This window comes from Rhinichthys klamathensis, unplaced genomic scaffold, assembly GCF_029890125.1.
Source record: "Rhinichthys klamathensis goyatoka isolate OS25496 unplaced genomic scaffold, OSU_Roscu_1.1 h1tg000124l_1, whole genome shotgun sequence".
Taxonomy (NCBI): domain Eukaryota; kingdom Metazoa; phylum Chordata; class Actinopteri; order Cypriniformes; family Leuciscidae; genus Rhinichthys; species Rhinichthys klamathensis.
In genome coordinates this window covers 240548-267003 of record NW_026606661.1, presented here as the reverse complement: position 1 = coordinate 267003, position 26456 = coordinate 240548, and the positions used below count along the sequence as shown (strand labels likewise).

At 35.6% G+C, this 26456-nt stretch overlaps 1 protein-coding gene across 1 annotated transcript; it reads left to right on the top strand.

Annotated features, from left to right (window-relative positions):
• The first annotated feature begins 1502 nt into the window (after positions 1–1502).
• On the top strand, positions 1503–24817 carry cfap20dc (CFAP20 domain containing). The gene is made up of 17 exons (XM_056256184.1): positions 1503–1831; positions 1926–2015; positions 2753–2846; positions 3410–3482; positions 3768–3882; positions 4035–4188; positions 5562–5705; positions 7461–7640; positions 7804–7917; positions 8641–8772; positions 13877–14190; positions 18394–18723; positions 20444–20620; positions 21241–21312; positions 22258–22319; positions 23841–23929; positions 24443–24817. The coding sequence occupies exons 1-17, from the start codon at positions 1811–1813 to the stop codon at positions 24553–24555; spliced, it is 2274 nt and encodes a 757-aa protein (XP_056112159.1). The 5' UTR covers positions 1503–1810; the 3' UTR covers positions 24556–24817.
• The last annotated feature ends 1639 nt before the right edge of the window (positions 24818–26456 follow it).

The following is a 26456-nucleotide window of genomic DNA, read 5'->3' as shown; positions in this document are numbered from 1 at the left end:
AATGATAATAATGAATGATTTCTGCATAGCAGAGAGTTCTTCTTGTAACTGCTTATTAAAAATAGCTTAATTAAATGCTAAATGGAGTTATTTAACTCCTTTTTATGGAGTTATTTAAGTTATGAGATTTTTTTTTATTTAAAAAAAAAGCTTCCTAACCAATATGCAAAACGCATAACAGAATACACAACTCAACATTATTTAAAGACATCCACACCAAAACAAACTGATATATATTTTTTTATATATATAATTTTGACAGTCAGTGCGCAATGTTTCATTTACATGCTGAAATAAATTAACATCAGGAACAACACTAATTATAAGTGCATAGTTTAAAGGGACTCAATAAAAAATCTTATGAACTCTGCAAATGTATTAAGCCAGAAAAATTATGTAAATGCATGTTTTCATCCATAGACCTAAATAAGGCTATTCTTATAGGAAATGACAGCTCAGTGGTCATCTATCACCTAGGGAATTACAAAAAAATGGGGTAATCATTTTCAGTATTCAACAGATTGTACATTCATAATGAAGTGGCACTATTTGTGGTTTTGAATAGTGTTGTTAGCTTATTGATTGTAGGGTGTCTATTCAGGTATGTTTCAAGCTGCCATCAAATTACATATTTGACCTTCAGTGACAATGGCCTTAATTTACATTGCTTAGTAATAGACTTATTAAAAACTGTCCAAAATCCAATTTGGAGAGCAGTTTGCAGTTGCTGCATCATTAGTATTGAAATGCATGTAAAGACCCACCATCTGCTCAAAGTTAAACCTTGTCACACACAAACGTAAGACACGCTTCTCTCTCTAAATTATCATGGATAGGAACCTAACAGATAATATTTCTTTCTTTCTTTCTTTTGCACATTGCACAATGAATACTAATTCTCTGTTGGTCCCAGTCTCCATAGTCACACAGGGTAAAATACTGAAAGTTTAATCTCTGACTTACAAAAAACGCATGCATTTGACATTCACCATTCAACAATGATGAATGATTCACAATACACTTAAAGCAGTAGGTCTAAGGTGTTGCAAGACTTTGGGGAAGATGTTATTTCCAACACATGGAATATGGCACTGTCATTCAAACTTCACTAGTCAACTTTTGTCTACAATATTTAGACATTCTCCATGAGTAAAGAGCACTGTTCAGGTAAAATCAAGTTAATTAATAGCCTATACATTTATCATTTAGATGTACCCCTTCTATGTAAAGCGCTTTGAGTGCTGAGAAAAGGGCTATATAAATGTAATGAATTAATATAAAAAAATATATAATATAATAATATGGATAATTCATACTAAAACAATGACAATTATTAATAAAACTACACGTAGCAATTATATTAATTGCTTAGAATTTAATTCTATTTCAATTCTATTTCCGTAATATTCAAATTCACGTTACAGTTTTGCATAAGGAATTGGAATATAAAATGCTTTCTATTCCAGAGTGCCACGGTGATAGCGTCCCGTTGCCATGGAAACGACCTGCCGCTGCACTTGCCTGAGTATTAGCTAATCAGCTAACCAACTTAAGTGTTTTATTATTAAAGCGCTCTAACAGCCTAAATGACTAAACGAACCGAGAATTTTTAACACTGTTTTTCGTTCTGCTGTGTGAATGTGGTTAAGATGTGTTGTGCGCTAGTCTGATAGTTACCATTATGAAGGCGACTGCTAGCTGATATTAGTTCTATAGAACCGTCATTGTGCTGCAGTGGTTATGAATCATCTTTTGTTTATCTCGAAGAGGACATAATAAAGCAACCTTCACAATTCAATCTTTTGGCAGCATGTTTAGGAACGATTATCAGGTACTGTGAGTGGGCACTGAACTGTAATTCTATGCTGTATTCTGCAATTCCTTTCAATGCTTTCCATTGTGTGTGTGTGTGTGTGTGTGTGTAGGGTGGTCTCACGGTTGACATCTTCAGTGCACAAGGAAAAGATCCTGTGGCAAAATGGAAACTATATGGCAGGAAACCTCCAATAACTAAAGTATGTATGTTTCAATGACAGATTTTGCCATAATGAAAATAAGAAAATATGAAAGTGGTCATAGAAAACATATAGCCTACAATATGTTTCAATATATTTTGCTGTGTTTCATAATCGTTTTATTCTAAATTTATCTTAAAAGCCTACAATATAAGCCATGTAATGATGGCCTCCCATTTTGACAACTTACCTCATAGTAATGGGGGCATGTTGTCACAAAGTCAGCATGTGTTTAAATAACTGTATCCCCCCTCCCCCCCCCCCCCCCCCCCCCCCTCTAGGCAATTATATGTAGCCAAGACTCTAAGGCATGTCCATATAAAGAAACTGGCCTTCAAAAATAAACATAAAACGAAAAGAAAAACCTTGGAAAAAATTTATAAAAACCTTATTCAGTGGAGTAAACAGGGACTCGCATTCATAGAAACACAGTTTGCATTGCAGAATCTGCTAAAAAATCTCTTGAATTGGATGATGGCTATTATTTTACATTCTCATACATGAAAAATACCATGAGTAGCAGCAAAAAGAAGAACTAAACTAATACCATACCAGAGAAACCTGCACAAACGCTTGTAACTTTAAAACGACAATATCTGCAAAAAGTCCATGCATTGCTTTTATGTTTTTATATATATTCTGTATATGTTGAGATATCGTGGGTACATACAGTAATACTACTGAGGAGGATTATTTGAAGCATCTGTCTTATTATTTTATCTTCTCTTTGTTAACAGGTGTTTGATAAAGAAGTGAAGGGCTTTGTATACAGTCTTGAAGGCAGCAGTCAAACACACAAGATGCAGTTACCTAAGGATAGCAAGATGGCTCGTAAGTGCTGTCAAAATCAGAATAAATCAGATTCAGTGCACTTACATTTCACATTTTATATTTATAGCTTACGAATGGCTAGCTTTAGGGCTTAGATTCATTTTAAAGATGACTTAAGTATTATATTATAGTAAGGCCTAACGTTTTTTTTAGGTCTACTATAGTTTAATCTTTAAGATTAAAGTTAAACTGTATTCAAACATTCGTAAAAAAAAAAAAAAAAAAATGGAAAAAAAAGGCAAACCTCACAGAAAATACAAAAAGCTTGCATAATATATTGTTTGATTTTGGTTGAAAGTCTGAAAGTTAAGCACTTTCTTTCACTGACCCTTTGTTGAAAGTGCCAAATTCAATTTTTTGAAGTTTTAGCCTAGATCTGTTACTGTACTTAAGCATCTTCACAACATTGCTTTCTCATTGCAACAAAAATATCAGTTTAATAATGCCAAGTGTTACCGTATTGTCACATAGGGATTGATTATTGTTGAATTACCAATTATATATGTGTCTCTTTGTGTGTATCTCTTTCATAACTTAAAATCTCATGTTTCTTGTTCCTATAGTTGGTCTGATTCAGAAGTTTCTGATTCTACAGGTCAACATTCCTTTGGGAAAAGACTTTTCCACGGAGTTTCTGTAAGTGTTTCTTTCAAAAATTAATTTAAAATTTAGTGTCATTGTTAACAGGTTCATCCGACATTTATCTTAAAGCTACTGAAAATAATCTTGTTGTTTCTCTGCTGTGATATAGTTGAAATTCAGGGTTTATTACCATGGAGAGTGAATTAATTCACACTTTCATGCATGCAGACACCACTCCTACACATTCTTGTTCAAACACACACGAGAAAATGATTAAAGATCTTTCCATCTGCTTCACAGAGAAAGCTATTTAGTTAACTTTGCAATGCTGTCTTCTAGAGTGACTGACGAAGAGCACCTAAAGAGGAGACTCTACTTGTCGACCGTTCATAAAGAGCTCTCAGCAACCCCGTTGCATGCGAGAATACCTTTAACGTGGCTCAAACGAAATACTGTAAGTCCTGAAGAACATTATACGACTGTCTGCAAATGAGCAGTCAGATCATTCTGTCTTAGCTCAGTGAGATACTTTGTAACATGACCAAAAAATGACCTGTAAAAAATGTTCTGGAGCTAGTGTGATAAGGTACTCCTGTCTGTGTGCAGTGGTGTAATCTGTGTATCGATCTGGACTCCCTCACCACTGAGATATTCAGAGGGAAGCGCTTCCTGTCTCTGGATGGCATCATCATCTCCGCCTGCTGTAAGGTTCGCCGCATCTTCACGATGAAGAATGAACCAGCAGACTGCGTAGATGGAGGTTGGGGAAAGCTTTACTTGATGGATACCATTTTGTAGCCCACTTTTTAAAGTGTTCGTATTATGCTTTTTTTTTTTTTTACATTTTAGACTTTCTTTAATGTGTAATGTTTCTGTTTGAGCATGGAAAAGGTGTGCAAAGTTACAAAGCACAAAGTCACTCCAAAGTTGAGCTATTCTTAATATAAGTAAGCACTGTTTCTGAACTCCCTGAAACGCCTCGATTGTAGTCTTCTTCTGGAAACTCACACATCACAATATTCCTCATTTAAATAATTCCCCCCCAAGGCATATGCAAAAAAAAAGTGCAGAGGCCTGGTTGAGTTAGTTTGTGGTGTGTTGAAACTCACGGTTATGGTAAGGCACGTGAAATTTCCGAAACATACTCGAAGCGTTTGACCAATCACAACACACTGGCTCAGCCAACCAATAGGAGCACATTGCGCTTTTCGGAAGGAGGGGCTTCATAGAGACAGGAAATCAAGCCTAGCATTGGTTCTGGCAGGTCACGTCAGTCAAGCTCGCATCAGCAGACTCTTAGATGATCCACGTCTACCTATATAATGCAACCTCTTGCATCCCTATATAAGGTCCATTCAGTATTATTAGCAGCTTTATGGTGTTGCTCAGGAGCTAATTACCCTCCTCAATCCCTAGCTCCTCCTCTCGTCCAGACAGGACTTGGCCTTCTGATATTCCTCTTCGAATCAGACTAATTTATAATAATAATTTGTTGCATTTATATAGCTCTTTTCTGGGTACTCAAAGCGCTTTACATATGGAAGGGGGGAATCTCCTCAACCACCACCAATGTTCAGCATCCACCTGGATGACGCAACAACAGCCATATTGAGCCGGAACGCCCACCACACACCTGCTTATTGGTGGAGAGCAGACAGAGTGATGAAGCCAATCAGTGTATGTGGATGATAAGAGGCCATGATGATGTACAGAGGCCAATGGGCACATTTTTGGCCAGGATGCTGGGAACGCATTCTCATCCCAAAGCGTAATATATTGACTCTTTTGCCAAAGCGTCTATATCCAACGCATATGGCACCCTTTAGCGTCAGTATAACACGCTTTGGTTTTGGGTAGGTTTAGGTCTGGGGTAGTGTTAGGGTTAGACCACTAGGAGGCGCCATATATCTGCGTCTCATATGACGCTAAAGGGTGCCATGTGCGTTGGATATAGACGCTTTGGCAAAAGAGTCAGTATATTACGCCTTGGGATGAGAATGACCGTGCTTGTTACAGTACAGTGTACTCATCAATATACTGGGGCGTTAGAACTGGGGCCTCACTAACACCTCTTAAAAATTGCTCCCTCATTGCTTAAAAACATTTACTTTTTGTATTTTACTCTAGGTTTAGGTTTAGAAATGGGAAATGGTCCAAAAGAGGAGATTCCCAGGAACTGTCAGTTTCCTAGTGAAGTTCAGCATGTTGTCCAGCTGGTGAACATGAAGACACTGGGACAGACTGATTTAAAGGGAGGACCTGCGAATTCAGATACTGGTCAGTTCCACATGCAAATACTTCATCTTTCAATGTAATTTCCCTTCTTTGCTTAGTTTCTATGCATTTCTTTTTGAGTGTTTAACTCAACTGAGTCATAAAGTGTTGTGCTTTTCTCCTGTTCTTTGCTAAACAGAAGGTCAGTCCCCTCTGCAGAACTCTCCTGCTATTTGCTGTCTGTTAGTTTGCTGACAAGAGACACCTCTTGCCAAGAGAGCTCTAATCATCTCTCTTTAGTCACATACCTGTCCACTCTGCCACCCCAGTGAGACCTTCATAGCTGTTCTTAGGGCTTTTATTTATCCAGACATCTGTTAGCCTCACATCACAGTGCCAGACTGCTGTCATCTCATCTTTACATTCTAGAAAAATAATCAAATAATGCCCTAGCAAGATAATAATATAACAAGAGGTCAACTGGCAAGAGGTGTTGGACTGTAATGAGATCATATAAAATGTTTCTACATTTACAAATATTCCAACAAAAGACTGCAATCTCTAGTTGTACATTAATTATTTTTTCACTGTTTTATCACCAAGCAACAATGTATCAAAACACCGTGGGCCGTGTAAGAAACCGTGTAGTTGTGGCTTACAGCTTTGGATCCTGAGCTGGCTGTTATGCTGAAATGACAAATGGCAGTATTTTGTGTTTTGCTGCCAGGTTGCCATGACCTTAACACTGCTTTTTCTTGCAGCGTTGCGCTAAGTAACAATTGAAAATATGCCAATTCCAAACCAACAGATGGCAAGGGCCTCACAATTACAAGGATTATGAATATGAAAACAGTCGTATTGTCAGAGAATGTCGTGATATTGTTAGTTTAAATACAAACAGTATTACATTAACTATTTTAACACATCGTCACTTTGCTTGAATGGCAGATGTTAGAAGACTCAGGGGTTGATTTGGGTTGAATCAATCCACCTTTGAATAGAAATTCTGCTTGATTTATTAGAAGTTATGCAAGAACTTTACATAGACAAGAACCATAGATGCTTTTATTTTATTCTGATTTTATGGTTGATTTTTATCAGACATATAAGGGATAAAGTCTGACATATGGGGTAATAGTCAGAAAAATCTAATTTTTCAAAATTGAAAAGTTTATTGAACCTTTAGACATTATATGTTAATAATGTAAACAAATATATATTGAGTATTATATCTGATACATCAGGCTTTTATGGCTCATATATTATGATATTGTGAGAATTTGGAGCTCATACTCGAGGAGGATTTTAACAATTTTATATGCAATTTAATATGCATTTTAGTGCAGAAAGTAAAATGAAATTCTGTAAATCAATGTAAATCAATAAGATTTATAACAGTATAGAAGACTACTTACATAAAATGCATATAAATATCAGTTGTCATTCTATATCTCCCAATAATACGTCTTAGTAAGATGATTTACATGCTTAGTTTTATGATCAGAGCTCTGTAGTTTTAAGTTGTAGGGGCTAAACATATAATGCAGTGCAATACAATGATGATTTACAAAATAAACATTCCTCGAAAGCCTGATGTATCATATTTGATACTCACATTTTAATGATTTTTCTTTTTTTATAAAGTAAACGTAAGAATAACTTTAACGCAAGAATATATATATATATATATATATTTTTTTTTTTTAATCAAAGTGTTGATCATGTTGATAATTTAGAGGCCTTAGAAATTTGCCTGAGTGATGGGCTATGTATATCATCTAGGACTTGGTAAGCGTTTTATGCATGTCTGTTTACTAGAAGAGACAGGTGGCGTCAAGGCATCCATCACAAGGTGTCCTACAACCCAGGACTTCTCCCATATTGCTTTTGGTTCAAAAGTTATCGGACCTCCTCCGCTCACCGCCAGGAAGAGCAGCACATCTGCAAATAGAAAAGAAGAAAGATCCAAGTCTGAATTGAGCCTCAACATACCATCAGGCAAATACATATTTATTTATTTTCTTGACACATAACATCTAGGACCAAGTGAGAGTAATGAATATTTTAGTTCAGAGATTAGATTCTAGTAATGATACATGAGCTGATGTAGTCTGGGGAAAGCAATCATTTTTGTACTATTATATTATGTTTCCAAATATAGGCCGAGTTGAAAATGTACAACCACGACCTCCACATGAAAGGCCATCCGCTGAGAGAATGGGATCTAGGATACCACAGAGAATCCAAAATGCAAGGAGAGAAAAATCCAACACAGGTGACTTTATTAACATAATATTATATACCGAGCCTGTTGGAGCTACCACCATTTAAATGTTTGGGGTCGGGACGATTTTTTTTTTTTTTATGTGTTTGAAATGTGTCTCTTATGCTTACCAAGGCTGCATTTATTTGATCAAATATACAGTAAAAACTGTAATGATGTGAAATATTATTAGAAATTTAAAGTAACTGTTTTCTGTTTTAAAATATCTCTTCAGTGCCACATGATCCTTCAGAAATCATTCTAAAATGCTGATTTAATTCTCAAAAACATTTCTTATTATTATCAACTTGAACACCGTGATACATTTTTCAGGATTCTTTGATGAATTAAAAGTTCCAAAGGACAGCATTTATTTGGAATATAAATCGTTTGCAACATTATAAATGTCTTCACTGATCACAATAATGTGAATAAAAAAACTGAACTCACCCCAAACTATTTTTTTTTAAATATTTTTGGTAAGATGTTAGGTCACTCAGCTTTAGTATGTTCATGTTTTCGGGGACTTTAAAGATTCTTTGTTTAAAAGAGCACTTTTTATGTTTTTCAGTATTGATGTTTTGCATTTGGCAATCAAAATGAGCACTTTTTTTATTTTAAAAAATGTTAATCAGACAGATTCCCCCCCAGAATATAATTCCTTGTTGACTTTTGAAGTCTGTTGCTACTACAAAGTCATTGGATTTTATTTTAGTCTCATATGTTCTCCCTAAGATAAAGAAGGTGGCAAAATTAGCCTGAACCCAAAGGGGCCTGAGCTTCAAGGAAAAATTGCATTATCCTCACTTCAAACTCTGGGCTCTGATTTAACAGTAGAAGATGAATTAACCGATCCAATTCTACAAGGTGAGTCATTATGTTCATTACATGTTATAGTGCTGATAATTAAACGGAAGTAACTCATAACTTAAATAATACCTCAGTTGTTTGGCTTGTTTAGGAGAGGTGCTCTACTATTAAACTTATTAATTCAATTGTTATGTGATCAGACATGATTTTTTTACCTGATGGGTGATAAAATGTGTCAAAGAAAATATAGACTTGTAAGCCTGTAAACATCCACATAGCAATCAACCACCCAGAAAACCATAGCAATTAACTAGCAACACCCTGACAACTACCCAGAACACCCTTAATAACACATTGTTATGCCCAGACACCCACCCATTGTGATGGAAATTTGTGCACAAGAAGGCATCATTCAAATTTTCTAAAGGTAGGGTTGGCAATTTCGGAGAGGCTAGCAATAGCAAGCTAGCTTCGAAAGCATAGATCCGACTCTCTCTCCAGAGTGCCCTCCAAAGTCACGCCTCCTTCAAAACAGATGAGACCACTTCTATTATTAATTGCTATCAGGATTTGAAGAGAGTTACAACCAGTGTAACAAAAAGTGTTTATCAAAAACATTGCCTACCCTAGCTATAATGCACAGATAATGTACAAATGTAGTTTTACATTAATACAACTCCAATTATGGAATAGTTTGTGAACAATTAAGATCAATCTAAATGTAAATTAAACATGTATACAACTACAAAATGTTTCTAAAACTAGATTTGTGCATCCATCCTGATCTCTCAGAGTTCAGCTCTACTTGTCTTGAAGTACCAAAGGCCTAGCAAACTAAACATACCAAATGAGTGATTCTGGAAGCCGCCTTGATGCCAGCACTGAGAACACGAGCAGTTGTTCCACATTAACAATCCTTTCCTGCGGAGTAGGTCTAACTCTAACTTCCCTTTAGCAGAGGAAAGAGAGTTCATTAGTGGTAATGGGACATTAAGTACACTGTGTAGGTCAGAAAGAAGTCTCTGGGGTTCAGGCAAGCTTGCACCGTGGGCAATTAGAAAAGGTGATTACAATATAAGCCTGTTCAAAAACGTGCCAGGAATCGAAATATGCAAAACCCTTTGGAATGGCAAGAGCGAAGGCAACTCTTGAGAGGTGCTCTGTGAGCTTGCATGCTTTAATTAGATGAAATGATACTCTGTGAAGAGCTTAATAGAGCCTTTACATCACTTTATCTGACATGGCCATTATGTTGCCGTTTTCGTATTTCATCTTGTTTAGCTGACAACGTCATTATGATCCATGCATGTGAGCAAAACAAACAGAACAAAACGCAGGCCATTCAAAACAACCCATTAGAGCTGAATCTCAGTATCAGTTGTTTCTCTTAGACAGCAATGAAGATAAATGGAGACAAAGATGGAGATGGATGAAGTATCAAAGACCTTAGTGATAATTCATAAGTCTCTGCTAGACCTTCAAAAGTGTCTCAATAGTCTCAAACTGTGCTCAGAATCTTTGCCAAGATATCAGGTGAAGTCGGATTTCAATATAAACGTGAACATTTTTCACGTTTTCATACAAAAACCAGATTATTTGAAACATTTTTTATTAAATTTTATATTGTTATATTAATTGTATACCTCTGTCAACAGTTGTCCCATTTGCTTCTATATCTCATAAGGAATCTTAGGAAAAATAAGTTAATAAATTGTCCTATTATGCTTTTTTACATTTTCAAACTTTTTAGTGTGTAATGTTGCTGTTTGAAGATGAAAAAGGTCTGTAAAGTTACAAAGCACAAAGTCACTCCAAAGGGTGTTATTCTCTATATCAGTAACACTGTTTCTGAACGAGGTGATTGTAGTCTCGAAGTTGTTGACCAACCAAGACACAATGTTCCAACCGACCAATCAGAAAACACTGTGCTTTTAGGAAGGAGGGGCTTCATAGAGACCGGAACTAAACAGAGCATTACTGCCAGACTAAGAATAGAGGTGCTGCAACAATGTAAAAATAATGTGTGATATGTGAAAAATAATGTTTTTTTTTTTAAAATGCATGAAAACCTATTCTAGAAGACCCCAAAAAAACTAAATCAAGACTTTGAAAATCGAGCATAATAGGTCCTCTTTAAATGAAACAGCTTAGAAGTCTTATGAGCTGCAAAAGAGCAACCACTGAGCAATAAAAACATTTATTTGCTGTGATATGACATTGCATTCATCTAATAGTTCAGAAAACATTATGAGAAATGTAGTGTCATCTGTATGGCCTGTGCATTTGTCGTGGATGATGATAGTCATCAACCGGAGTAATTTAAAGCGCAAAACAATTTGTTCGGCTTTCCGATGCCCTTTATTTGTCCTTGTCTCTAGGTACGAGAAAGTACAGCTCAGGTTCACAGTTCACACAACTTCACAGCGGTTTAGTCAGACTTTTTGCTGCTGTGCATTTTGCTGAAGTAGATCAAAGCTCTGTACACTCACACAGCAAATTCATCACTTGGTCTCTGCGGTGTCTTTTGCTCCCTGCTCTCTGGGTGTCTTCTCTTTAGTATGAGGGCATGCAGACCCCACAGGCACACATCGCCCGTCTGAATTATGATCTTACTGTACCATTGCTCCCTATCTACTAATGATGCTGTTTTTGTGTCAGTGGGAAAGCCAGAAATTACCCCCCCCCCCCCCCTTCTCCCGAACCCACACACACACACACACACTGGCAAGTTAATACTATTTTCCCTTTATTCTCTTAGGACCGCACATGTATATTCATGCCATCCACATCTTTAAAATATTATTTTAATGTATCTCCCCCATTTATGTATATTTTAAGGCATAATTAAAGCATAATGCTGCAGTTATAAAATCCAGCACAAATGACAGAGGTTGGACGTATCCTATAAATTCCTACTCGCACACAGTTGGCAAGCGTAGTAGAATCTATCTCAATCTTCAAGGTTTCTGGTTCTGCTCTTATTTGCATATGCTCATTAAAATGAACGCAAGGCGAGGAACATGAGTGCCAGTATAAAAAATGAAAGACGAAACATTATGTTTAGTAATTACTAATTAGATCTCCATTATTGATCTTTATAGAGACAGTAAGTCAATGGAAAAAAGAGGAAGAAGTAGTAATTGTTTTCTCAACGTTATTACCATTGTTTTCAATTGGCCTTTTTTACAGAAAGGTTGCACTTAAATAAACAAGAAAATTCTCTCAGCTCAAATTATTTTCTGTTTCCTCTAACTGTTATTGTCGAAGAAATTGTAAATACCGTACAAAAATAATAATATATACACTGCCTTTCAAGCATCTGGGGTCGGTAAGATTTTTTTTTTAAAATCTTACCGACCCCAAACACTTGAAAGGCAGTGTATATATATTTTTTTGTTTATTTATTTGGATCCCCATTAGCTTCCACAATGTGGTTGCTAGTCTTCCTGGGGCCCATAAAAGTTCTGAAACATATATGTACAATTAAAATGCACAAATATAACATGCATAAATATAACATTCATATAACATTACCACATGTATACATTTATCCACATACACACATTCATACTCATACAACATTTGACAATATCAGTACCCATAAACAGTCACAAATTAACTGATGTAATACTATTAATTGTAATCTGTTTTAAAGTCTTCTTAAAATTACATATGTTGGATATATGCCTTGTTTTTAAATCCAATTTATTCCAAGCAGATGACGATCTAACTAATACTGTTCTTGCCATACAATTGGACCTTGCAGATGGAACCACTAACACACCTGAGCTCACCTGACGCGTAACATGTCTGTGACAATACCCACTAAAAACCAATTTATCTACAAAATTTTTTGGATTGTTTTTAAATAGAGCATTGTGCATATAACAGAGAAGACTTATATTAAGTTTTTCCTCCACCTTTAGCCAGTGTATATATAATTTGTATATAAAAGACTTATGCTCTTGTGATTACATAGCTGAATTTTCAGCATCATTGCAGTCTTCAGTGTCACATGATCCTTCAGAAATCATTCTAATATGCTCAAGAAACATTTCTTATTATCAATGTTGAAAACAGTTGTGCTGCCTAGAATTTGTGGAAACAAATATTTTTCAGGATTCTTTGATTAGTAGAAAGTTTAAAAGCATTTGTTTGATTTTTTTTTTAAATGACTTCCATTTTCTGTCACTTCTAATCAGTTTAGTTTGTCCTTGCTAAATAAAAGTTTTGAATGTAAGTCTATGCAGTTGTCTAAAAAGTATTAGGACAAGTTTGAATGCTTAAAGGGGTCATCTGATGCAAAATTTACTTTTACATGGTGTTTGCATATAAATGTGTCTTTGCAGTGTGTGTGGACACAACCACCATACGATGAAAAAAAATCCATTCACTCCTTTTTTTTATCTTCAAAAAGCCTAAACACTCAATAATCAAGCCGTTTGGATTTTCTAAGCAATATGATGTCATATTGCTCATGCTCCGCCCACGACCTCTGACGGACTGTCCCGTATTAGCATATTTCTGCCCTCAGCCATTTGTATACTGTCTGCCAAGGCAGCACTTTATGTGTCTTGTGTGGACATGCCCCATGGAAGAGAGGGGTGGAGTGAGCAGTTGCTCATTATCATTTAAAGAGGCATGCACCAAAACGGGTCGCTGTGAACAGAGCTGTTTTTGAGGAGGTAAAAGGGTGTTGTTTTACATAACCATTGTAGAATTTTAGCCAAAGTATGTTACAAACTTTACATGAAGACCCTAAAGAATCATACCAACTTGTGGAAAATGTGCATCCGATGACCCCTTTAAGTCACACAAATATATGACTTTCAGTGCATACGACTTGGTTTGACATCTTGAAAGTGTCCAAATACTTTTTGTCTTAATTTCAAACAATATATTGCTGTATCAACTTAACAAAACGTCTTTGTGAAATTATCACTTGAAAGGGGTTTCAAATGTATTTTTACTGTAAATTACACTTTTTATATATATAATCATATATATCTATATATGATGCACAGGCCTAAGACCTGTAAATCAGCCAAGTAAAGCCAGACAGAATTTCAGAACAAAATACTAACACATACAAAGTACAGCACATTTAAAATGGCAACAAATGGTGATGTTACCTGTAAATCTTCCTGTCATATTTCTGCAGACTGTGCTTCTAGTGCGGATACATCTGGGTCAGCCTTCAAGCCTCCATGTGCTGCTTCACCTCCAGAGCGTGTGCTGACTACAGATGATCCTGACCTTTGTGACACAGAAACCGAGCTCTCTCTCTGCGACGAGGAACACGAAGAGGAAGTCTTCACTTTCTCCTCATGCCCTCACTCAGCCAGACGGAATCAGGCTAGCAGCAACCCTGTTGAGGATTTGACCTTTGGGCTTAAAGGTCACAAGCTGGTAACCGAAGGAGAGCGCAAAGATGCACGTCTGGAGGATGATTTCGTGTGTAGTGAAAGTGAAGAGGTATGGGCACAGACAACTCACACAATTCAAAATGCAGAGACAGCAATACATTTATGGCTTTGAAAATAATTGATTTAACAACTTGCTTCTGACATGCAATTAACAGATTTCAAAACATTCAGAAAGTTGCTCAAGTAATTTGAGTATTTACTCTACTGGGTTAACAAGAGCGGCTAGCAGAGCTGCACAACTGATAATTAGAGCTAAATTGTGTACAAAATAAGTTTAAAAAGTAAAGTAAGCTTTTGGTCTTGTCCTACTCAGCTTATGAAATCACTAAGAAAGTTTCTGTCGGATTGGTTAAGTGAAATTACTATTTCAGAGAAATTAGACAGATAGATAGATAGATAGATAGATAGATAGATAGATAGATAGATAGATAGATAGATAGATAGATAGATAGATAGATAGATAGATAGATAGATAGATAGATAGACAGACAGACAGACAGATAGATAGATAGATAGATAGATAGATAGATAGATAGATAGATAGATAGATAGATAGATAGATAGATAGATAGACAGATAGACAGATAGATAGATAGATAGATAGATAGATAGATAGATAGATGACAGATAGATAGATAGATAGATAGATAGATAGATAGATAGATAGATGACAGATAGATGACAGATAGACAGACAGATAGATAGATAGATAGATAGATAGATAGATAGATAGATAGATAGATGACAGATAGACAGATAGATAGATAGATAGATAGATGACAGATAGATAGATAGATAGATAGATAGATAGATAGATGACAGATAGACAGATAGATAGATAGATAGATAGATAGATAGATGACAGATAGATAGATAGATAGATAGATAGATAGATAGATAGATAGATAGATAGATAGATAGATAGATAGATAGATAGATAGATAGATAGATACTAGATAGATAGATAGACAGATGACAGATAGATAGATAGATAGATAGATAGATAGATAGATAGATAGATAGATGACAGATAGACAGATACATAGATAGATAGATAGATAGATGACAGATAGACAGATGACAGATGACAGATGATAGATAGATAGATAGATAGATAGATAGATAGATAGATAGATAGATAGATAGATAGATAGATAGATAGATAGATAGATAGATAGATAGATAGATAGATAGATAGATAGATAGACAGATGACAGATAGACAGATGACAGATAGACAGATGACAGATAGATAGACAGATAGATAGATAGATAGATAGATAGATAGATAGATAGATAGATAGATAGATAGATAGATAGATAGATAGATAGATAGATAGATAGATAGATAGATTTTCTTTCTTTTGTGGAACATAAAAGATATTTGAAAATGTCCTTACCATGAAAGTACTTTTTAAGCAATTCAATAAAATAAAATAAAAAATGTGCATATAAGGTCATCTTAATTTTGTCAATCCTGTACACTTTTCCTGAGACACCTGAAGAAATGATCAACTCTTCCTTTAATGCCACCACGGATGCATGTACTGTAGACATATGCAACCACAACATCAGAAACAATTCCCCAACTCCTTAACACCTGTTGCCTGCATTGTTCCCTTTCCAAGTTTCCTCTCAAGGACGTACAATCTAGTGGAATCAGCTGTTAAATATACACACACAACTTGATTGTTCCCCCCAGGGTCCCTGCCACTCTGTTAAGTCAATAAAGAAAACCATCAGTTTCTTTCAGTTCAGTTCATTTCTGACGAGACGGCATTGAGCTCCAAGGTGCTCCTGGGTTCTGCGTCCAGTGAGAGGATCATCATTCATTTATTTGCAGTCTGTTTCGTCTCCTCTTGGGAAATCATTCTCATCTTTGGCATACATATGTTCTGCTGCACTTAATTAGAGATTTTTGATTGATACCACTGACAGATTTATTTGTTGTTTATTTCCCCTTCCGTTCCCGCCCTTGATTTTTTTTTTTTTTTTCATGGATCTTTGTTTTTCATTTTCCAAAAAGCAGATGTCTGCATTTGTCTACTTATTACTAAAGGGAGTTGAAAAAAATAAATAATGACTTGTTTGAACATTCTGAACATTATGTTTATGTTATACCTCTAAAACTTGCACCTGTGTGATATTAAATCATTTCCACTGGAAGCAGAGGTGATTATATTCGCCTAATGACTTCCATTAATGCCACAGAGTTGTCAAAAGAAGATAGATGAAGGCATAACATATTGAAATTCATCTGTAACACATCTTAATAACCACTAAACACCCTGAGAACATTCACTTTCTTAGATAACCTGCTTAGCTTAAAATAAATTCATTGCAAGTAGATATAGGGCCGTACCAGACTGATGCGTGTTTACCAGATGTCAGCACTACTCATGGTGAGAGGAGATGACACTTTTTTTTTTTTATCCAAATAAATGCTAAAATATTAAAACTGGTCCCTCCAGGGGATATGAAGATGTAAAGAAAGAAGACAAAAACTCAGGCTGATCTGATGGCTCGGCTGGCCGTGCCCTTTTAGTGAGGTTGTCATCATTAGTGTGAAGCTTGCTGTTTAAGACCATTAGTGTAGATCAAAGCCTCACTAGTTTAAAGACCTTATCTGTTCCAAAACAGAGCAGAGACAGACAACTTTCCGGGCACAGTGTCGCCCTGATTAATTACAGGTAACTGTGATGTTACCCCGCCCGCGCCAGACTGTCTCGCGTTGTGGCTATTAATGCGTTTCATCTGTGACAGCGTTGGCGTTCGTAGCTCTGAGATCCTTGCAAGAGATTTCATCATTCTCTTTATGACTCCATCACAAGTTTGTTGTTAAAATTGATATTTGTAGTTTGAGAAATTTGATTTATTAATGCCTTTCCTTCCTTGTGTTAATATCCCAGGCTGAAAGAAGATAACCGAACGGAGTGCCGTTATTAATCTCATGATTGCTAAGGGAATTTATTTTCATTTTAAATGAAGCCTTAAGTATCAAACTTCAGTGCATATAACTCCCCTAGTGAAAAAGAAATATACTAAAATGTAAATTAAATATATTTATTTTATGCTATATTTTATGTACTTAATATAAATACCCTGCAATTGTACTTTTAGTATACTAAATTCGTATACTTAAAGTCTGCTAAATTGGAACAACTCATTTTGTACCTAATGCACTTTAGTTATCTGGAAGTAGTGCTGACGTCCAACTAAAGATATGCTTAATTATATTTGATTGTGCTAAAGTGGAACTATTGCAAGTATACTTTATGTGCACTTTAAATATCTTGCATTTAAAGACTGATGTTATACAGAGATCATACTATCCTTATAGTGATATTAAAACACAGTGCAGGCTTAATATTAAGAAATGTGCATTGTGCAATAAAGAAATACTCCAAATAAAGTTTAATTATAATATTTATATCAGTAAGTCTCAAACGATATGTCAGTAAATATGTTAATGGATTTGTAGTACTTATGAAATAAATGTATTTTAAACACACTTTGGTATATTTTTTTCACTAGGGTCCTTTGTGCAACAGATATGAATAATACCTCAAATCGTGTTGTTTGTTGAGGACAGGTGTCCTATTACGTTCTTTACCTGGTGGATGATAAAACGAGCAGAAAATCCCATAGATTATTTTACATTAAAACCAACCGGGATATCATAAAGTCTTAAAGGAGCAGCCAGCAATTTCTGAGAAACGCTGTTGATATTTGAAATCACCAAAACAAACACGCCCCTATCCAAAAGGATCACACCCCTAACTTGATAAATCCGCCCCCAAATTCACGAACGCTATGCAGTACAGGTACCTCCCCCTCATGAGTAGACACGCCCCTTGCTGCTGATTGGCTACATGTGTCTTTTTGTGCTCGGTCCAATCCACTTTTTTTAGAAATCCCTTACTGCACCTATAAGGCCCATTCACAGCAAGGATGATAACTATAATGAAAAAAATGTAGTTCTAAAAATCGTTTTAAATATATAATAAGTCCACACCACACCTGTAACGATGACAGCACAGAGAAACGATATCATTGGAATCACTTTCAGAATGTTATTAACGATAAAAACATTGACAGAACACCTTTACAACCTTGTAGCAAGTCTAGCAACTACACCCATTTATCTAACATCAGCCTTGTATCCTGTTTTTTTTTCTTAAATTTTTTAAAAATGTCGTTATTTCATACAAACTATTTCTTATAATAACAATCAATTCTTTTTTCTTTCACAGGATGAAATGCAGACAGAGTTTCTCCATAGATGTGCAGTCCATTCCATTACTGCTCCCCCACCACCTCCTTCAATACAAAAACACACAGTCCTACCAGAGTTCTCTTATGAGCCAATTAAGACTCAGGCCTCCACAGTCCGGCATGTCTCTAAAGGACCAAAGAAGCATGAACCCATGCGAATAGCACCAACCCGCTGTCTCTCACCAAGTACCTCCAGTAGACTGGATCGGTCCGAGGCTGGCAGACCACTGCCTGATGGAGATACCAGCATATCTATCAACAGAGCATCTGTGCGAGAGATCTCACTGAACAATTCTGGGCTCCAAAAGGTGAGCCTGTTCACTTGTCTTAGTGTTTTTTTTTCCATAAAAAAAAAAAAAAAAAAAAATCAAATCTATATATGTACACAAAAGAAGACATTGTGAAAAATGTCTGTTTTTTTGTCTATACAATGAAAGTCAATGGGGTCCTATGTTGTTTAGACTTAACATTCTTCAAAATATCTTCTTTTGTGTTCTGCAGAAGAAAAACATACTTACAGATTTGGAATGACATTCATTGTTCGGTGAACTATTCCTTTGAGGAACTGACAAAAAGTTGCAAGCATAATTTAGGTAAGGTAGAGAAATGGGCCTCAAAATAAAGCATCCACATGGGTTTTGTGGAGTGAACCCACACAAATCAGATGGGCTGTGTTCATGTGGATGAAGCAAGCATTCAGGGTTAGAGGGGATCAAATCAAGCACATACTTCAGCTGAATTAGTGCACTCCAGCAGAGTGGCTTGTTTATGAGGGCCTCTGTTTCTTATTGTAATTTCAGAACTGGTGTGGTTCTTATCTTCCCCAGTGGCTGGATATTTTAATCTGAATCCATTCAGATTGAGGGGAGTGGGTTGTGCCCTTGTAATGCAAATGGCTTGGACATAATATTATTTTGTCTCTGTGATTTTTAAAGCATTTTTTTAGGGGTTTTGAACTCCCAGAGGAATGTTTTTGCTCAGAGGTCGCTCTTTCTTAGCTCAGGGGTTATGTTACAACAAAATTACTTTGCCTCAGACATTTGACCTATATAGAAATAGACACAAATGAGACAATTGAGTCATGAGTCAAAACTTTGGAGTCTTGATCAGTGGGACTTCACCAATATTGATGTACTAATGTGATCCTTCCATTGAAAAGCCAATGAAATAATAATAATAATAATAAATATATATATATATAGGTAAAGGAACCAATCAAAATTTTTTATTTTATTTTGTAAACATTTACTCACCCTATATGTCGATCCAAACACAAAAAGATATTTTGAAACACTTGCAGGAATAATCTACTCCCCTCTATCATTCGATGCATGTGAGCAAAACTCTAAACAAAAGAAGATATTATTTTTAAAAAATCTATTTTTTGTCCATTCAATGAGGTATAATGTTAATTTTGACTTCTGCTGTATGGACAAAAATGTTGTGTTCAAAATATCAGAATATCAAAATAATAGATGTTTTCGTTAATCCCGAAAAGCAGTATAGACTTCAGCAAAATCTTTATTTTCTCTCCATTTCATCTCATTGAAGCCTAGGAGAAACAACTAGGAAATCAAAGAGAACTCATTAGTGTTCTTTCCTCTCTTAGAGGTTGGAACATGTTTGTTAAACAGAAACTAAAACTGGTTCAAGCATTCAGCACAACTACCAGACTCTCGCCGCAGGTCTGAAATGGTGATTAACTAAATGGTTTAAATAGAGTTTGATGTGGGAATGACTGAGGATCATTACGGGTGCCCAATAACACTACTTTCCCCCATTTAAACATGGCTCATAACTTTGATGCTGCTGAAGTTTCTGGAAGGTCGCTCCTAGATCCAGGTAGGACTTCATATAAGTGGATTTCTAAGCAGCAGGCAGCCGTCCCTGCTGATGTCTTGGCCTTAATGGGGGTGCCAATTAGCTTGCGAGCTATGATTGATTACTTGCTAATTAGCTATACCCAGTAACGATTTGTCTCACTGCAAAGTGGCACTGATGAAGTAATGAGATTTTTGGGCTTTACAGGTGAGTGTCGATGGGAGAGTTCAACCTTTGGGCTCCAGCAGGTGTGATCTGAGGAGAAGTCAAGATGAAGAGGATGAGGATGAGGAAGATGAGCTACGAATATTGGCAATTTTGAAGAGAGAGCAGGAGGAAGAAGGAGATGGAGACATGGGCAGCCCAGGCCTTAGTGCATCACAGGTAGGATATTCATATATCACCCTAAAATCAATATTATCAATATAATTATTTTATCTATTTTTTTTATTTTAATATAAATATTTTAAATATTACCAAAAATGTGAAATTTAATATACACGCTATTCAAAAGTTTGGGGTTAATTAGGATTTTTTTTTTTTTTTTTCAAATACATATTTTTCTTTGGAACTTTCTATTCATCAAAGAATCCTGAAAAAATATATCACAAAAATATTGAGCAGCACAACTGTTTTCAACATAGATAATAATAAGAAACATTTATTGAGCAGCATTTTAGAATGATTTCTGAAAAAGCATGTGACAATAAAGACTGGAGTAATTGCTGCTTTCAATTGTAATAATTTGTTTCAAAATTTTACTTTATTTTTGATCAAATAAATGCATCCTTGGTGAGCAAAAGAGACTGTTTTGTTTTGTTTTTTACAAAACCCAAATTCCATATTTTTCTGCAGTTGTGTGTATAAATATATAAAATGGGGGTCTTAATGATACTAAAAATACTTTCTGTTTGCAATACTGATTTCCAGGTTTTGTGAGATTCAATCATATATTAAAATATTAAAAACACAATACCAGTAAATAAATACTTTTATTCTTTTAGGTTCACCACTGCAACATAAGTCTGAGTGCAAGCAGCGATGACACCTCAACCTGGACTCAGTGTATTCCTTTGGTGGGCTAACAAACACACACACACACACACACACACACACACACACACACACACACACACACACACACACACACACACACACACACGGAGGACAGATTGGAAAGGTCTAAATTCCTCCTTCATCATTAGGCCTCTCAGTTATCCAGAGTAATTTGTATGGATGAACTGTAGCTAGCGGGCAAATAACAGAGTGAATATTAAAAACTGGTTTCCTATAAAGAAGGGCAATCAAACAGTTTATATTAAAAAAAAACACACTAATTAGAGTGAAATAAACTCCCATGGCATTGCAATATCAGACCCTATCCATCAGTTGTTGATGTGGTTGTCGTCTGTTGATTAGAAAGATATGCAGCAACTGCTAATCATGCCTGGTGTGCCTGGTATTGAAAAACTGCAAATTATATGACCGTAAGATTGTGAAAACATAGCAATACTGCCACCATCAGGTTAGAAGAACTTGCACAATACTCAAGTGCTTATTAACTGGTTTTGCTGCAGGACCCAGATTTTACATTGTAACAATTTATTTGGCTGAAGTAAATAAAAATGTTCTTAAAATCAAACACTAAAATGTATCAGTATTACTATGAACTGCATAGGCCCAACAATATGCAACATTATTAAAGTGACACATGCTGAATTGGACAACTGACAATTTTGTACATGCATAAACAACAGCTGAAGTGCGACTCTCCAGCCTAACACATGGAACGACATTAGTATTAAACTCAGAACAGACCTGCAACCCGATTTTGATTTAGGACCCACCAGTTGAGAACCACTGCTCCAAACCATAGAGGCTTAAGTCATTATTTTACAGCAAGGTATACGGTTGTCCAGAACATATTATATTTTCCAACTAGACTGGAGCTAATAGTGGGAAGAAATGACCCCTGAACCAGATTATAAATACACACTACTTATTTTCTTTGTGTTTTACAGCCAGTGGATCAAGGCCAGCACTATCAGAAAGAAATGAACCCTCTTCTTCACTCTAATCCCAGGTAAGAGAAAAATACAGGGTTTTAGCCTCACTATGTCTGTACATTTCTGTATAACTCTAAGCCATTATTCTAAGCTCTTAAGTGTTGAGGCTCAGTCGTGAATGAGTCATTTCAGGAACTTTATCATGCAAGTTCATAGGAGAACTTTTGTCAGCCCTCAGGCTCATGCACTTTCAACAATTCGGACTTCTAAAAAGTGGTAACGAAATGTGATAGGAATAGGGTAGCTTTTGGGCACTGAACATTTTGATGTTTCTATTGACAATTTTATCCAGTGGTTCCAGGGTACTACTAAAAAGAACTTTTGAACATCAAAGCATAAAAAAAAGAAAGCATGTGGTGTGCTTCACAAAATTTGATGCCAGTCTTCAAACGATTTGGCTGCCATTCATTATATGATGAAACTGTCAGACTGTCTACATTACGGAGCATTGCAACTTTTCTCAAAAGTCTCCTCATACTCCTCACTCCTTAGTTTTTGAATTACTTGAGAAATTTTAATAATAACAATAACAATAAAACGTTTTTATTAATTATAACTATTAAGACCATATAAAGATATATAAGATAAAACTCAAAGAATAAAGAACCTACATTTAATAATGAAAACATAGATTAGGACTAGGAGGAAACTAATTCTGTTATAATAATAATTTTATTATTATTATAATAAAATTATAATATTATATTATAATACAATTATAATATACTATTATAATAGTAATATATTTTTGTTATTATTATATTTTATCATTAATAATATTTCATGAAGTATATAAACAAAATTATTATAAATAATAACAAACATTACTATTATTATTATTATTAGTAATAGTCATATAGTCACATGGTTTATGAGGAAACTAATTCTGCATAATGTAGGACCTTTAAATGTAAATTAACTGATAAAAAAAAAAAAAAAATATTGGAGGTCATTTTAATATTTTATGTACACATTTTGTACAATCCCACAGCATAACTATGGCTAGTTTCCTACGCAAAACTTTTCCTGTCAAGGGATGCTGCCCACACTGCCACGCCTCGGTGATTAATTAAGCATGGTTGTCAGGGACAATGAATAACCAGGAGTTATGCATGCGCTCAGAGGCTTGCATGTGTCACCTAGCTGTCACCGCTGCAGCAGAGCTCACTGGGAGGTCATCATCCACCTCCCTCCCGTCCCACCAGGGAGCCTGTCCATCAACACCACATGGTGCCTTGAAAAGTGTCATGTAAATGAGAGAATATGAAAGAGAGAGACATGCAGAAGGGGGGTCTTTCATTCACAATAAGAGGTAACCCGTTAGCGGCAGAGCAGGAGTTTCAAACATGGGCTTTGGTGCAGCTTCGTACAATGATTCCAAAAGCTTTAATATATAATTAAACTATATATATCATATACCATAGTGTAAGTGTACATATAATATAATTCATATTTTAATATTAGGACAGATGCTCATGCCCCTTCAAGAGCTGTTTTATTTTAATATTGTAATGGCTATATGGTTAACCCTCTTGTAGAGAATGGATGGATGTCCTTAGCCCTCCGATAGTTCATCCAAATCAACAGATGGCCAATGAAAAAGGAGACCACAAGGGCTCCACCAGAGGTATGACACCAGAAAAATCCACTTCCTGGGCGCATATGCTTTGTTGCTAAAAATATATCATGATCTAAATTTCACTCGCACAGAGAAGATTTGTGCTCACGTACAATTACTTTCATGATTGATATTTCCTTCATCTAAAACCCACAGTGATATTTCTTTGACAATACTAAAACAGCAGGGTCTTAAATTGCAATTGTTACTGCTCAGGAAGAAGAGATTTCATCTAGACTTTATACACTATATGGGGTAAATTCACAATGCGAACCTGCTATTAAATTGCCTATGAGAAATCATTGAATGGCTGTAATGTAAAAAGTAAAACAATTGTGAAAATAATAGGAGAAATGCAAAGGGTAGCATACATATATAAAAATATGAAAACACAGATAGAGGAACATAAGCATTTATTTTATTTTGTGTAATTGAACTTTTGACTCAAACCTTTGTAACAACTTCCAAGCTTTCCCTGACTTTATTTTCTATATGTAACTTGTTTCTCTATGCTATCCACAGGGTCTATGTTACACGACAACAGTGGAGAGGAAGAGTTTCTCAATTTAATGTATGATTCCTGCCTCAACTGTTACTTTGATCCACAATCTGGGAAATATTACGAACTGCTCTGATCCCGAGATGAGCAACATGTTGATCAATACTGCCACTATGTATGGTTTTAATTCAAGCACTATACTGTCCTTCCTAACAATGAATTTATGGGTGTATATTTCTTGTAACTGTTTCTAATGTGATATAGATTTTTAGTGATCAATTCATATTCAAGCATATTTGAGCTCATAACTGAAAAGTTAATAAACCATATGATTGAATCCATTTCAGAGTTTATTTTAGTTCCAACTTTTTATTCAAATTTATAGAATGGTTAGACAGTAAAATGTAAAACTAACTTAAATTGTAGATTTTTTGTTTTCTAGTTTAATCCACAGGTTTTATATTAATCTCACTTTTTAATTAAAATGAACATAAAAGCAAATCCACCATAATAATAATAAGACAATCTCTGTCTGCAACAAGTTCTGCAACCTTTAATGTTGACGGAAGTCGATCGCGTTCACGATCGACCAATCACACGCCCGTTGCTCCTTTACGTCATTTGACAGGTAGAATCACTAGTAGGAAGTAAACATCTATAATGGCGAGAAAGTGTTTGAAGCTAAGCCACTACTCAAATATGTTACTAAATTTGATTTTATATAGTGTTTTTGGGGAGCTCGCCTTTGCTTTTCCGTCATATCGCGAATCCAGACTGGCAGAAAGTTCGGAGAAACCCACCACAGCAGCACCAAATGTTCAACAGGTTCGTTATCGACTTTCTTGTAAGTCACTTCCCTGTCAGTTCGCATACCACATATTTACTCTCCCTGATGTCTTATTTTTCAGGTTATAAGACTCCATTCAGGGGTGGTCGCGTCTGTTGTGGTCGTTACTGTTGCTGCAATAGCAGCTGCTGTCTTCATCATACGAAAATACTGCTGTCTGAAGAGGTATAGAGATATAATATGTAACACTGCGTGCTAACCTTTCAATCCTTTCACCCAAAACATATTTTTCAATAATTTACACGAAAGTTAATAATAAACTTATTAGTCCCTACTAAGTGATAACTTCATTTTGTGGAACCTGGTTTATTGCACACACACACACACACACACACACGCACACACACACACATGCATACAGTCTGTCTGTCTATCTATATATGTATGTGTGTGTGTGTGTGTGTGTGTGTATATATGTATGTACATATACATATCTCAAAATATTGTTAATATGAGTATATATAGTATATTATATGCATATTTATAATATTATGATATATATATTTTTTTTCTTTAGTAATGCAACATATAGATACTCAGAACTGCGAGAAATAGAAGAGCAAAATGCAGCCAGAGAAGCGGACGATGATTCAGATGAGGTTAGTACGTTAACAGTGTGGCATGTTAACAGTAGTTTATAATGGCTTTCAAAACTATATATACTTAATCACTTTTTATTCTTACTCTAGCTTTTCTTTCCACAGGACCTTTTGGACTGAATCAAATAGCACAATCTATCCTTCAAGTTTCTCTTCCATTTTAATACTGTGACTTTATATGGCCAAAAGCATCACATGGGTCATTTAAAAACCACCAGGAGTTCCTGAAATATTTATCTCTGTTCCTCCATTTTTCAGCACGCATATGTCCACCAACCAGTTAAATTTAGCTGGTTACATTTGGGAGGATTAATAGGCCAAGATCCCCTACATTAAAGAACTATGGGAAAGGGGTTCAGAAACGTTAAGATGCACATTAGAGATGAGAATTACTGTGATTTAATTTCAGGCAAATAACTTCTGAAAAGAGCTGTGGCAGTTGACGGTTATGGTGCCCATCGCTTAAAACTTGGTCAGTAGTACTTTTTAAATGCACTCCTTGAAACATGTATTTAGTATTTTCTTGAATTTCTCAGTGAACGAGGGACATTGTACCAAAGTCTGTTACAATGGTTGTTCCTCTTTATTTAT

Excerpts from the sequence above, each read along its gene's own strand:
- cfap20dc (XM_056256184.1), top strand. The coding sequence starts at position 1,811 with ATGTTTAGGAACGATTATCAG. Across the intron at positions 8,773-13,876 it reads AACCGATCCAATTCTACAAG|ACTGTGCTTCTAGTGCGGAT; the intron begins GTGAGTCATTAT and ends ATATTTCTGCAG. Across the intron at positions 22,320-23,840 it reads CTTCTTCACTCTAATCCCAG|AGAATGGATGGATGTCCTTA; the intron begins GTAAGAGAAAAA and ends ACCCTCTTGTAG.